Source organism: Tiliqua scincoides, chromosome 2 (assembly GCF_035046505.1).
Source record: "Tiliqua scincoides isolate rTilSci1 chromosome 2, rTilSci1.hap2, whole genome shotgun sequence".
Classification (NCBI taxonomy): Eukaryota; Metazoa; Chordata; class Lepidosauria; order Squamata; family Scincidae; genus Tiliqua; species Tiliqua scincoides.
The window spans coordinates 133,476,982-133,489,621 of NC_089822.1; the positions used below are offsets into that span (position 1 = coordinate 133,476,982).

The 12,640-nt window shown below is 49.7% G+C and overlaps 1 protein-coding gene across 1 annotated transcript; it reads right to left on the reverse strand.

Moving 5' to 3' along the window:
- Positions 1-1,639: 1,639 nt before the first annotated feature.
- DDN (dendrin) lies at positions 1,640-8,193 on the reverse strand. Its single transcript, XM_066612834.1, has 2 exons — positions 8,006-8,193; positions 1,640-3,428 (listed from the first exon to the last, which is right to left on the reverse strand). The coding sequence occupies exons 1-2, from the start codon at positions 8,191-8,193 to the stop codon at positions 1,640-1,642; spliced, it is 1,977 nt and encodes a 658-aa protein (XP_066468931.1).
- Between the last annotated feature and the right edge of the window lie 4,447 nt (positions 8,194-12,640).

Sequence of the window (12,640 nt, forward strand, 5' to 3'; positions counted from 1 at the left end):
GTAGAATTAAGTGCTTTGCAGTGAATTCCTAGGCATGTTTTACTCAGAGTAAGTTTCTTTGAGCTCAGTGGGCCTACTCCCACTCCCCAAGGCAAGATTTGTAGCCTTTGTCACTCATAATTCTTAAGTAAATAAATTGCCAGTTTAATTAATTTAGCATCATTCCTCAAGCACTTGAATTAAATAGATTGTCAGCCCCTTTGGGACAGAAATATGTGCCTGGAAAAACTGCTATAACCCAATATGAGACCACAGGATGCAAGGGGATATATAAACCTACCGAACTTCCCTATACACAATGCTTTTCAACTGCTAAGCCCCATTACAGCTCACACCTTCTTTTTCCCTACTTGCCATGACCAGCAGCCACCTGGGAACATCACCTGCTAGAGAAAAGCAAAGGGAGGGAGAAAGGTTAAGCCCTGCCACTGCTTCTCAGTTCTATGTAGTGCACCAGGGTGATAGTTCCCAGACCTGCGTTTACAGCCCTCTGATTAAGTGCTGTTCTCCTAATACCACCTAGGGCTTCCATTTATGTTGACTGCTGTGTGTAATGTTCATGTGTCCCAGGGACTCCTTGGCTACAGCCCATGACACCACTATACAAGGGGCACATTCACCTGACACCAAGACCCACAGTGTCTGGCACAAAGGGGATGTCTCTTTCAGTAAAAGTTGCTTCCAGTATTAGTTCTCCTTTCTTGTAAAAGGGGAGGATCCATGTCACTTCTAAAAGTAAAAACATACATCCCAGCAGCAATGTGCCATCATTAAAGAAATGTCATTTTTCCTCTCCGTTTGTGGATTGTGTTATTTTAGTGCCTATAACCTTTCCTTTTTAAGAGAAAAAAAGGGGACCTAAACCCCTCAACAGGATTCTCTGCATGCACTGAGGCATGTTCCTCCTGCCAACCCCTTCCCTTCTTTTGGTCTTTTGATTCTGCCCGCTATGAGGCAGAATCAGTGCTTAAGCAAAGGGTGCCCTCCAGCTGCTCACAAAGGAGCAATCAGATAGTTTGGGAGGAAGATGAAGGACACTAAGAATGTTGAGAGCAGCTTTATTATTTATATAGCATTATTATACTGTCATATTCAGTAGTATAATTTCTGAATCTCCAGCACACATGGATTTTCTCGAAATAACTGTATCAACACAGAGAAAGGAGAAACATTTGTGGCAGGTGTACTGCCCACTATAAATATCTGTTTCCTAAGAATTGCCCTGCGCTCTCAAAACCACCCCTCCTCTCTCCTAGCAGCACTGTCTCCAATGAAGAGAGTGCCAGAGGGAGGCACAGCATTACAGGGCATGATGGCAATGGCTATTCTTGGTAGATTGTCCTTTGCACTGAGTAAATCAGAGGTATATTGCCTGTGGACATGGAGGCTCCATTCTTAGCTATTATGCTACCACACACAAAAGCACAGGAAACAGATGTGAGAAGTGTTACCAATCTGTATATCTCCTTCCCCACCCCACAGTCCCAAATTCTTCAGCATCCCTGAGATCAAGGCAAGGTGGGGGTCAGACAGAGGCTTAGGGATACCAGGCACTTGGGAGAGTAGGGTGGGTTGGTAAGTAAGGAATTGGCCTTGTCTCGTGGTCGCTTTGTCTCTCTCTTCTAGACCACCTCCACAGTTAGGGCACTGCTTGGCCAGCTTTATCTCCTATGCCCAGTGTCAGCTCTGAGTCACTCTGGGGTCCCTTCCTCAGGGTGGGTGTGGCATTCCCTGGCACCACTGTGGTGTTGGAGCCGCTGCTCTCTAAGCTGCTGCTGCTGCTGCTGCTGCTGTAGGGCAGAGTCCCTTCATTCAGGTGCCCTCTCCATGCCTTGGTCTGGCCCCAGGCTGGCTCACCCTCGAGCTCCTCATCGGTGTCGGAGTCGGGTGCTGTGTGCCGGCGAATCCTCGACATGGCTTCCTTCAGATCCCAGACATAGGACCTGCCTGGCACAGAAACCAGGGGCTCTTCTTCACTTTGGGCTGGGCAGCCCTGGCAGGGAATGGGTGCCCCTCTCCCATCAGGGCAGCCACCCAGCTCTGTAGGCCCAACCTGGAAGCTAGTGGGAGTGGGAGCTAGTGGGGGCTTCCTGGGGCTGTGTCTGGGAGATGGGAGCCCTCCTGGCTGCCCTACTCCGTGGGCACCTGCAGGCACAGCCACACCAGCGGAGCAGCCCTCCCCAAGCCTGTGCCCAGGGATCTCTGGGACAGGGGCTTTCCCTGCCCTCTGCACGAAGCCAAGATCGCCCAGGGGGAGGCCCAGGATGCGAGCTGCTCGTTCTTCCATGGAGACCCTGGCCGGAGAGCAGGGAGCAGTGGCCGCTTTGGCCTTCTCTGCTGCTCTCTCCTGGCCCAAGTAGCGGACGCGCTGGGTGCGGGGCGCGGGGATGTAGTGGGCCTGGATGACCACGCACGTGGCGTCGATCACAAAGAGGCCCCCCGCGGGCCTTTGTGGCGTGGCAGCCGGGGCTCTCTCCCTGGCCGGGCTGGGGCCCTTGCACCGGGGCAGAGGGTCTCCTCTGCTGTGCTTGCCCCCGTGCCCCAGGGCGCCAGGCCGGCCAGCCGCATGGCTGAAGCCCCAGCCGGCGGGGAGGGCGTGCTGGGGGGCCCCGTCGGGAAGGGCTTGGCGGGGCGCCGGCGCCCCCTTGCTCCTCTTGCTGACGCGGGGCAGCGTGTGGCTCTGGCGCTGCGGGCTCCTGTCCCGGGCAGGCAGCGCGCGCCAGAGCCACTCCGCGCTCTCCGGCGGCGTCCTGGCGCCTGCCCAGGTGGTGGCCCCCGAGAGGCAGCCCCAGCCCCCGGGCAGCTTCGCGTGGCGCGGCCCTGCCTTCCTCCCGGGCCCTGCCTGGCTGCCCCCCGCGCGCTCTCGGCACTGCTGGGGGGCTGGTGCCGGGCTCTGCCTGACCTCCCTCCTGCACGCCCGCTGCTGGGGCTGCACTGTGCGGTGGGGGGCCTCGTAGGCCGGGGGAGCCACGTAGGGCGGGGGCCGGGCCCAGTTTTCCTTGCGGGGGCCCTCCCCTGCCCGCAGGCGCAGCAGCATGTGGTCTTCGTAGCTTGGCGGGGCCCGGGCCAGCAGATCCGCCTTGCTCTTGCCCGGGGCTGCCTGGTTCCACCTGCAGCTGGCAGCAGCTGCACGTCCCGCAAGGTCTCCAAAGCCTTCCTTGGCAGTGGGGCTGGCCCCCCAGCTCAGCTCCCTCCTGCGCACTGGACGCAGCCCGTCGTAAGTAGGGCTGCACTGCCGCTGGGCCTTCGGGGACGGCGCCGTCCTGCTCAGCTCCTTCCCCGGGAACCAGTGACCCTCCTGCCTCAGTGGGCCCCAGCGGGCTGGAAGGGGGGCGTCGTGCCAGTTGGTTGAGTCCTGCAGGACGCGCGGGCCGGGGCGACGGCGGCAGGGACAAGAGAAATCGGACACCAGTTGCTTCTCCAAGAGCCTGCAGAAGGACAGAGAAAGTTCAGCAGGGCAGGAGCTCATCGCTGCCCAGGTGGGAAAGGTGCTGGAAGGATGAGGCTACAATCCAGTCCACACTTTCCTGGGAGTAAGGCCCGTTGACTATAATGGGACTTACTCCTGAGCAGACATTCATGGGGTTGGGTTCTAAGGCTGCAGTCCTATCCACACTTTCCTGGGAGTAAGTCCCATTGACTATAATGGAACTTACTGCCAAGCAAACATGCATAGGATTGGGCTCCAATTTGGTAGAATAGACAGCAGGATTGCTAGTTTGAATGCTCCTCCACACTTTCCCTCGCCAACACAGTACTGGCACAGCGGGGAGAAAAGTTCTATTCCCTTTGCTAGCCTTGCACAGAGTTTTCAAACCAGGTGACCATTCGCCTGCAGTCTGAAGGACTGTAGTACAGTCTCTTCTAGCACCTCAGCATCCCCCCTTCTGACAAGCAGTGGCATAGCTAATGATTGTATTGGCCAGTGCCAAGCTCAGAGTGATGCCCCAGAAGTGATGGCTTTTAAAAAAATGAAAACCAGAGGAAAACCTTAATTAAGTAAGTAAATAAATAAAAAGTGTGCCTCTTACTGGTTAGAGACATTGTGCTGGGGTAAGAGGGACAGTTATTCTCCCCCTCTAAATATAAGAGGAGCACCACTTGAAAAAGTACCTCTTTACACAGTTAACGGGGTAACTGTATTATGATACATGGAAATGATAGCTGACTCATATTAACATCTTATTGGTTCCATTCTGTATCATAACAACATCTCATTGGCTCTCAGAACAATCAGTCACATAGGCCAGTTCTGAGTTAAGAAAATCCACTTTTTGTTCCATAAGGCAGTTATGGTTTTATTTTCTAGTTTATTGGCCATAACTTTTGTTAGAATACAGATATTCCAATGCTGTTTGTTTCATTGCATTCTGCACTAAATTACCTTTCCAATGATATATAACATGATGGTCTTATTCATACATACCAAGGTTTTCACAATTTTGGCCACTAGTGTCAGGCTCAGCTTGTTGCCCCTCTAAAGCTGGTTGCCCGGTGCAATTGCTACCCCCTTAGCTAAGCCACTTTTGGCAAGTAGACCAGACCAGGCCTCTAGCCTAAGACCACCTGGTGCCTGAGGTATTGTACCAAATGCTGCTCCCCTCTTCCTGATGGTGCACCTGGTGGTTGTTTGAAAATCAGTTCAGGCCCAATGCCAGTCACTGAGCAGTTAAAATAGGCAATGGAGTTCTCTCTCCTCCACTCTTCCGCTTTTGCAACCCAGAAATTCCTATAGGAATGTGCACTTCAGTTAAAGGAACCTTAAACTAACTCCTCCAGCATCTTGTTTGCTCAAAAATTCCTGTGTGGTAACCTTTGAGCCTGTCTAGTAACAGACATTTATATGTCCACCAGGGCCATTAACACTTCACTTAGGTTAGAACAGCAGTGCAGAACTCAGCCTACTAAGTTCACCAATAAAATGAGGTTTGAACCAGGAACTATCTGATTCTCAGCTGACACTCTTAGCTACACCAGCACCAACATGCAGCAATTCCCTCTTCATAATCCTGCACTTGAACCCTATTAATCATCCCCTATGCACATATTAAATCATGATTCACACACACTGAAGGAAGCCTTTCAGTCTTCCTAATGCACCACACACTTCTCTGCTAGGCCAAGACTTGCACCTCCCCAGCTTTGTGGATGTCCTTCAGTTCTTCCTGTTTATTTTAGCTCTCTCCAGGTTCAACCAGTATATGTCAACCCCAGTTTCACTAACTTACTGCCTTACTAAATTACTGCCTTTCCAAGAGAAGGGTAGAGTTTACCCATTTTCAGTTGCCTGTGGAACGAACCCTATCTTATACATATACATAACTTACAGAGCAGTCCTCTAACTTCCCATGCTGCTATGCAGCAGTGCTGGAACAGCCACCACTGTAGCCAGCATATGGAAAGAAGCTGTTGGAGGTGTCCTTGAGGTAAGGGGATATTTATCCCTTTCCCCAGCAAAGCCCCAGCAGCCGCAGTGGCTTACAACAGCAAAATGTCTGGTGGAAGTCCAAGCAGCCTTGTGTTGGAAAATCAGGTCCTGGGATAAGATATGGCGGGAATCGGCCGTGTCAATCCTACCCCCCTCCTGGGCCTGATCCACCCTCCTCCCCCACCCTCCTCGCCCTTGTTCTACCCTCCACTGGCCCACACGGAGCTTGTCTGCTCTGGTGCATGCTGGTCCTTTGCCGTGGGCGCTGGCAGGCAAGCAGAGGTCTTCCCACCCATTCCGCCATTGCCCACACTGCCACAGCATGCTTTATGTCATGTTTGTGATAGCATGCTCGCTCACCCTGCTAGCACTAGCGTGCTGTAAATTGGGCTGGCTGACTTGGAAGATCCAGATTGAAATCCCTGCTCAGACATGAAGCTTCCTGGATGACCTTGGGCTAGCTAGTCATTATCTCTCAACCTAACCTTCCTTACAGGGTTCTTGTGAGGACAAAAGGGGGAAGGAACCATGTACACCACCCTGAGCTCCTTGAAGGAGGGGTAGTATACAAATGTGAACATTATATAAATATGCTAATTTGAAATTACCAGCATTACCTGGCATTTTTTGCAGGAATGGGAAGATAAACTGACGTGGAGTAGAAAAATAGCCTTCAAATGGCTTTGTTACTATTTGCTTCATCTACAGCACTTTTTCAGCATTCACGTTGGTTTACCATTCTTATATTACCGAGTTGAACCTAAATGAATTGGTTCAATGTACAGATAATAACTTGCCCATGGTTGCCTAGCAAGCTTCAGAGCTGAGCTGAGTCAAACTGGGGTCTCGCATCCATACAAGGACACAGCCCTTGAAGACATTGCCATTGGTGTATCCTCAAATCATGTGAAGTAATAAGGATGATGAGTGCTTCTGAACATGTGCAGGAGGAATGCTTTCCATTTGTCCAATGAAGTGGAATGTAATTCTCAAAGGCTGAAATAAATTGGTTAGTCTTTAAGGTGCCACAAGACTGTCACAGACCAGCACAGCTACTCCCTGGAGCTTCACTATGCAAACTAATGCCACCTTTACCCATAGGTTTGAGGGTATGGGGACTTCCAAGGTAGCACTTAGGACTTCCAAGCATCTTTAAGCCTTGGCACCTCTCATTTTAGAAATTAAATACTTGCCAGATGTAACTCTCATACCAGAAGTACTTGTGCTACAGAGCAGATGTAGTGTAGCAGCAGAGACTCTGAGAGGAAGTTTATCAGAGGGTACAACGTTTTTTGGGGGGCCCTTCTCCATTAGTCATTCCTGCCAGGCCCAATATACCCATCTCCTTTGGCTCCTGGCTCCCCTTTTTTAACCCAAAGCCAGGTACCTGCGCCAGGTATCTGCACCCCTCTGTCAGAGGCCCTGTGGTTCATGTGGTCTGAACCAACAAGGCTCTAGTTAAGGGGTGGGCAAACCCTGGCCCGGGGACCATTTGTGGCCCTCAGGGTCTCACATTCTGGCCCACAAGGAGCCCCCAGTATCCAAGGAGCCTCTGGCCCATTGGAGACTGTCGGAGCCCGCACTGGCTCACAACTGCTGGTCACGACCGCGAGCCGCAAGCTATGAGTCAAGTTAGAGCAAGGACTTTGTGTTTTCTGCTTTTCCCTGGGCAATATTTTAACACACCCCCCCCCCCATTACCTCTGAACAACTTATATCTCTATGTGTTTCTGGCTTGGTCTGTACATTTTCACTGTGCAAGAGGTGTGTGGCAAACAGTTCATAGTTCTCTTGTGGTTCTACATGCCTGTATTATAGTTCTCATGTGTATTATAAATAACCTCAGCAAAATTCATTCATTCATATAAGTTCTGTCTCTAATGTATTCATTTATGTAAATTTATTCAAATTTGGAATGTAAATTCCCCCCCGGCCCCCAACACAGTGTCAGAAAGATGATGTGGCCCTCCTGCCAAAATGATTGTCCACCCCTGCTCTAGTTCAAAGTTTCTCATCTTAGCCATGAGCTAATTCAAAGCCTCTGCTTTCCAGTCTGTAATATGGGGATAACAATGTTGGCTTACCTCTCGGTTGGCAACCTTCAGTCTCGAAAGACTATGGTATAAGCCTACAGCACCTGGTATTCCCAAGCAGTCTCCCATCCAAATATTAACCAGGCCTGACCCTGCTTAGCTTCCGAGATCAGACAAGATCGGGCATGTGCAGGGTAACAGTTCTCATGGCTGTTGTAAGGATGACTGGAGATCAAGAGATTGAGATAAAGAATGTGATGCTTTTGAGCAATGAAAAAAGCACTACATAAAACCACTAGGAAATATTTCTAACCCCATGGCTCATTTTATCATTTTGATCCTGATATCCTCTAGTACTTTCAGCCCACCTAACTCTCCCCCTCCCCCTCCCCCTTTCCATGCTGATTTTCCATTAGAAGCAGTACTTGAGCTCTCTGATCCCATCCCTGAAGCCCCCTCTGCTGGCTCATCAGTGCTAGGACTGGAGCTTTTCCAGAACAGCCCCCTGCTGTTCAGAATCCCTTCAAAAGACTTCTGGACTCACGTGTACTGCCCAGCCACGCTGTGGTACATCCAGGGGGCACTATAACCCTGTCCAGTCCACGGTCCTGCTTCCATGGTACTCCGGCTGGAACAAGAGATGGCGTTAAACTCAACAAGGAGCAGGTTTGTTCTCTCACAGACATGGAGCCGCCTGGCATCTCCTGGACTCAGTCCCGGGCATTCAAACATCGTCCTGGTTGCCGGGACATCTAGCAGTCGCTGGAGCCCACAGCAGCGCTGATGGAGAGAGGCTGGGAGTGCATTCCACCCACACACCACATGCACATGACAGGCAAGTTCCTTGCACAGGTAGAGAGGGTGCCAGTTGCTAGCAGCACAACACAGGATGGGGGGCAACACACATGGGAAGCAGGGTACACAGGGACAGGTGGTCCTAGGTAAAGCTGTTGAAGAGAAAGAGACACATGGACATACACACATGCAGAACACAAAGGCACATCAGGCAAACAACTACGCCCACTGAGAATCTCTTGCATTGCTGTACACTGTTCTGCACACAGAGACCACACACACACACACACACAGAGCACTTCTGCCACCACAAGCTGCTGCAAGAACAGTTACACAGGGATCGATTACACAAAACAGTACAGCGCACAAGGACACATATAGCACAGACAAATGCAGTATGAATTTCCACACATGGAAGATGTGTGGCTTACATACATTTTTTTTAAAGGGCAAGGCCAATACCTGTCCCAGCCCTATACTACATTGTTCCCCTCAAATCCCTCTGAGCCCAGTGATGAGTTAAGGTAGAGGAATTCAGGGGGCTAACTCTTTCCTACTTTCACTACATTGCATTCACATAGGGCAAATGGAAAGGTCGCTTCTGAGCTCTCCTATGCCTGGTCATGTTGCAAAGGGCCAGAATGATGTCTGGATAGTAAAATGTGGCACTTGTCACATCCTGCTCTCCACCAGTACTCGGTTGTCCTGGCTGGGTCAGTACAGCCAGTACTATCTTTTGCTGTTTTCCACCAGTGCTAGCTCCATGCATACCAGTTTGTTACTGGGAGGGCCAACCTGACTGTTAGGCAGGGCCAGGATGCTTATATTGGGGGCAGATTTGGAGGCTCCCTTCAAGGGCAGAGAACTGTTAATCTGAGTATTTTTATCATCACTTGAATTTTCTGCCTCAGATACAACTCTGGCCAGAGCCCCAAACTGAGAAAGCTGTGCTCTGTATTCCCAACATCAGCAGGGCTTATCTAGGAGGGGCAAGGTTGCCAGATTCCATGCATAACAGGGCTCAGGATTAATGTAGCAGGGGGGATTTTGGCGAGTTCATCCTTGCCAAATCCCCTCTGTTAACAAGCCATGAGAGCTCTGACTCCTACAGAACCTGGCAAGCTGAGGAAAGGACCATCATTCAGGGGCAAATAACTGCTTTGCATGCAGGAAATCCCAGGTTCAATTCTGATATTTCCAGGCAGGGCTAAGAAAGACCCCTGTCTGAAACCTCAGAGAGCTGCTGCCAGTCCAGGTAGATAGTCCCAAGACAGATCAACCAAGAGTCTGAATCAGTAGAAGGCAGCTCCTGATGACAGCCTAAAGTAGAACCTCGATTAGAACAGGAATTTCAGTCCTCAGCTTTGAGAGCCAGTGCAGACACCCTCTCCACACAGCCGGCACCAAGTTGTATCCTTTCAGTTAGAGCATAATCCTATCTCAAGTGTTGGAGACACCTTTCTACGTTGGTGCTTGCTCTTAGGAAAATGCATTCACCCACACCCCAAGGTAAATGCAATCTCACTTGCTTGCTCTCCCCCCCCCAGTTTCCCAGTAAACGAGAGAGTTCAGTACAAACTCCCACGCCAGCTCCAAGTGAAACCTAGCAACTGAGCGCCAGCATGGCAACGGATGGCAACAATGGGGGTGGAGAGCAGTGCTGCCAATGACACAACCCCATTTATTAATGGAGGGGAGAAGATGAGACTTTGCAACCCTCTTTTTTCTAATGTGCTGGAAGCTGCCTTACCCTAGGCTCTGATGACACTAGGGCAGTGTCTGAAGCGAACCCCAGGAAAAAAGGGGTCACTGTTCTGAACCACCATATATCTCACTTCACTGTATAGGGTGCTGAATTAACCAATCCTGCTTAATTGCCCTTGTGTATTATTTCAGGAGGGGTCAACATCAGCAACTCAGGCCCAAATCCTAACCAACTTTCCAGCACTGGCAAAGCGGTGCCAATGGGACGTGTGCTGCATCCTGCAGTTGGGTGGCACTCATGGAGGCCTCCTCAAAATTAGGGAATGCTTGTTCCCTTACCTCAGAGCTGCATCGCCCTGATGTCGGTGGTAGAAAGTGGGTTAGGATTGCGCCCTCAGAGACTCCAGGACCTTCTGCTTGCATGTCAGTCAGGCCAAGTCCATTCTGGGTTTGTTTCAGACACAGAGCATTTAAAGCCAACATTGTTCCTACCAGTGAGTGCAGTCTCTTAACCCATTTTTGCCTGGCCCACAGGTGTACCTATTTGATCCCTGTTGCATAAATGCAACTTGGGCAAAAATGGCTTAAAGGCACATTGGGGCTATGAATTGCAAGCTTTCCCTACATAAGGCTGCAATCCTAACCACACTTTCCTGAGAGTAAGCCCCATTGAACAAAACAGGGCTTACTTCTGAGTAGACCTGGTTAGGATTGTGCCCTAAGTCTGTAATTTATAGTAGGAAGAGGCTGAGAGGTTTTCTCTCTCAGATGTATGGCTTATTGCTTTAGGTGAGAATAGTTCTTTTAAAAAGAGATGGGATAAAGTAGCAGGACATGTTCTTTTTCTGAATCACAATCATCTACATATTCTTATGATCAGAGAAAAATACTACAAAATTCTACATCAGTGGCACCTAACCCCATATAGAGCAAGATTTACATATCTTTATAGAGCACGTTTGCACTGATGAGATGTTGGCTTTGTGATCAGTCATAACTTATGACTCATAATCCAATTTTCCTCATATATGGTAAAAATGGCCTAAAACTGAATGTTCCTGCAGGAATCTGATTTGCACTCTCTCTGTGATTACTTCTGTAAAGCTGCTACTAAACTCAATAGTGATTTTACTGGGGTCAGTGGATGAACAGATTGAAAAGAGAGTTGATATGGAATCTTCTCACAACTGCCAAAATGCTTTCAGCTTAAAGATAGATTCTTCACCTCCTGCTGGGAAGGAATGACTGCTTAAAATATGGAGAGCAGCCAAAATGGCCAGGCTTGCAGATCCTATTTGGCTACAGGAGAGTAAGAGGGAACTACTTTCTACTGGCATTGGCCTTCTTTGATATGATTTATGAAATAGAAGCTTAATTTAGACCAAAACTGGCCCACCCATGGGGCCAACTGAAGCAGTCATCTCAAGCAGTAGATTAAAAATATGATGTTTGGTTCAAATGTACAGTACACTATTTCACATTTTGGGAAAATGAAATATAATGCACATGGGTTGCTACTTTGAGGCTGTGTTCTAAATAAGATTATGCATATCTGTAATGCATAAAGCCATACAAAGCCTATGGCAATTTGGAGGACTATTCAGTCCACCGGGAAGCATGCTGTTCTTCATGTGAAATGTCCCTGCCATTGGCCCCTAAGGAAAAAAAACAACTCCCCCCTCCCCAAATTAAGAGAAAACCCCACTCTGCTGCCTGTCCAACTCCCACCCTGAAGGGAATGTGCTGTGTCAACAATTGAGGGTGGGTGAAAGAGCAGATGTAGAGCTAGGATTAGCTCAATGAACACAGGATAGAATCAGAGAGCTGCAAAAAACAGGACATATATGTGATGTATGGCTGTCTTCATGCAGTTTGCACTGTGGCGCAATAATGCTTTTAGGGGCACTATCTCCAGCCCAGGCTCTACCACACTTCTCCCCATTTCTAATCCATTAGTGTCCCAACAGGATGCTTGGACTCTGTGCCTCACCAAATATTAAAGAGGGTGTTTCACAGGTACCTATAGTCAGGCATGTTTCGCTTGAAGATGAGCCCAACTCTTCCAAGTCCTGCCAGGGGCTTTTCACCCAAAATACTGCCTCTGGAAGAACCCCCAGTGGAAGGTTCTCTGCGCAAGTCAACTGGGTTGGGGGGAGGGGGGAAGGAAAGGAAATTTCTGCCTCAAGGACAGAGCATTATGTAGGGAGTTGAGCTGCAGAACAAAATCCAAGGGGCCCAAGTTTCCTGTGACAACTGCCTTCATACCATGCTGCCATGGTAACACGCTAGAGCCCACTTCCTTCCCATCACCAGGAATTACATACATACAGTTACCCACTACTTGTCTCAAGCCACTTTCTATGCCCAAGTAAGCCACCCAGGAGTCCCAATTCTGATGCCTCAGCTTTAACCAAATAAGCCACAAGCCCCTCTGAAAGCCAGAGGAAACCTCACAGAACACCACAGTCTTCCAGCTTCCCATTCCACCTTCACTCACAGTTGTTTTGGCTTGCTTGGCCAAGCACCTCCAGTCCAGAGTGTCTTCTTGTCCACTTTCACTAGGAAATGCCATCACCGCCACCCATGGCTCCAGCTGGGTGCCTGGGGGATTCTTGCCTTTTTAAAAGCCACAGGCAGAACAAACAAGGATTTGGTGTCTGGGCGGTGACGCTGGCTCAGC

What these genes read in the sequence shown, in the direction of transcription:
- DDN (XM_066612834.1), bottom strand. Translation starts at nt 8,193, where the DNA reads ATGTTTGAATGCCCGGGACTGAGTCCAGGAGATGCCAGGCGGCTCCAT. An exon ending in AGCGTGGCTGGGCAGTACAC is followed by an intron (nt 3,429 to 8,005) that starts GTGAGTCCAGAA and finishes GTCCTTCTGCAG; the next exon opens with GCTCTTGGAGAAGCAACTGG.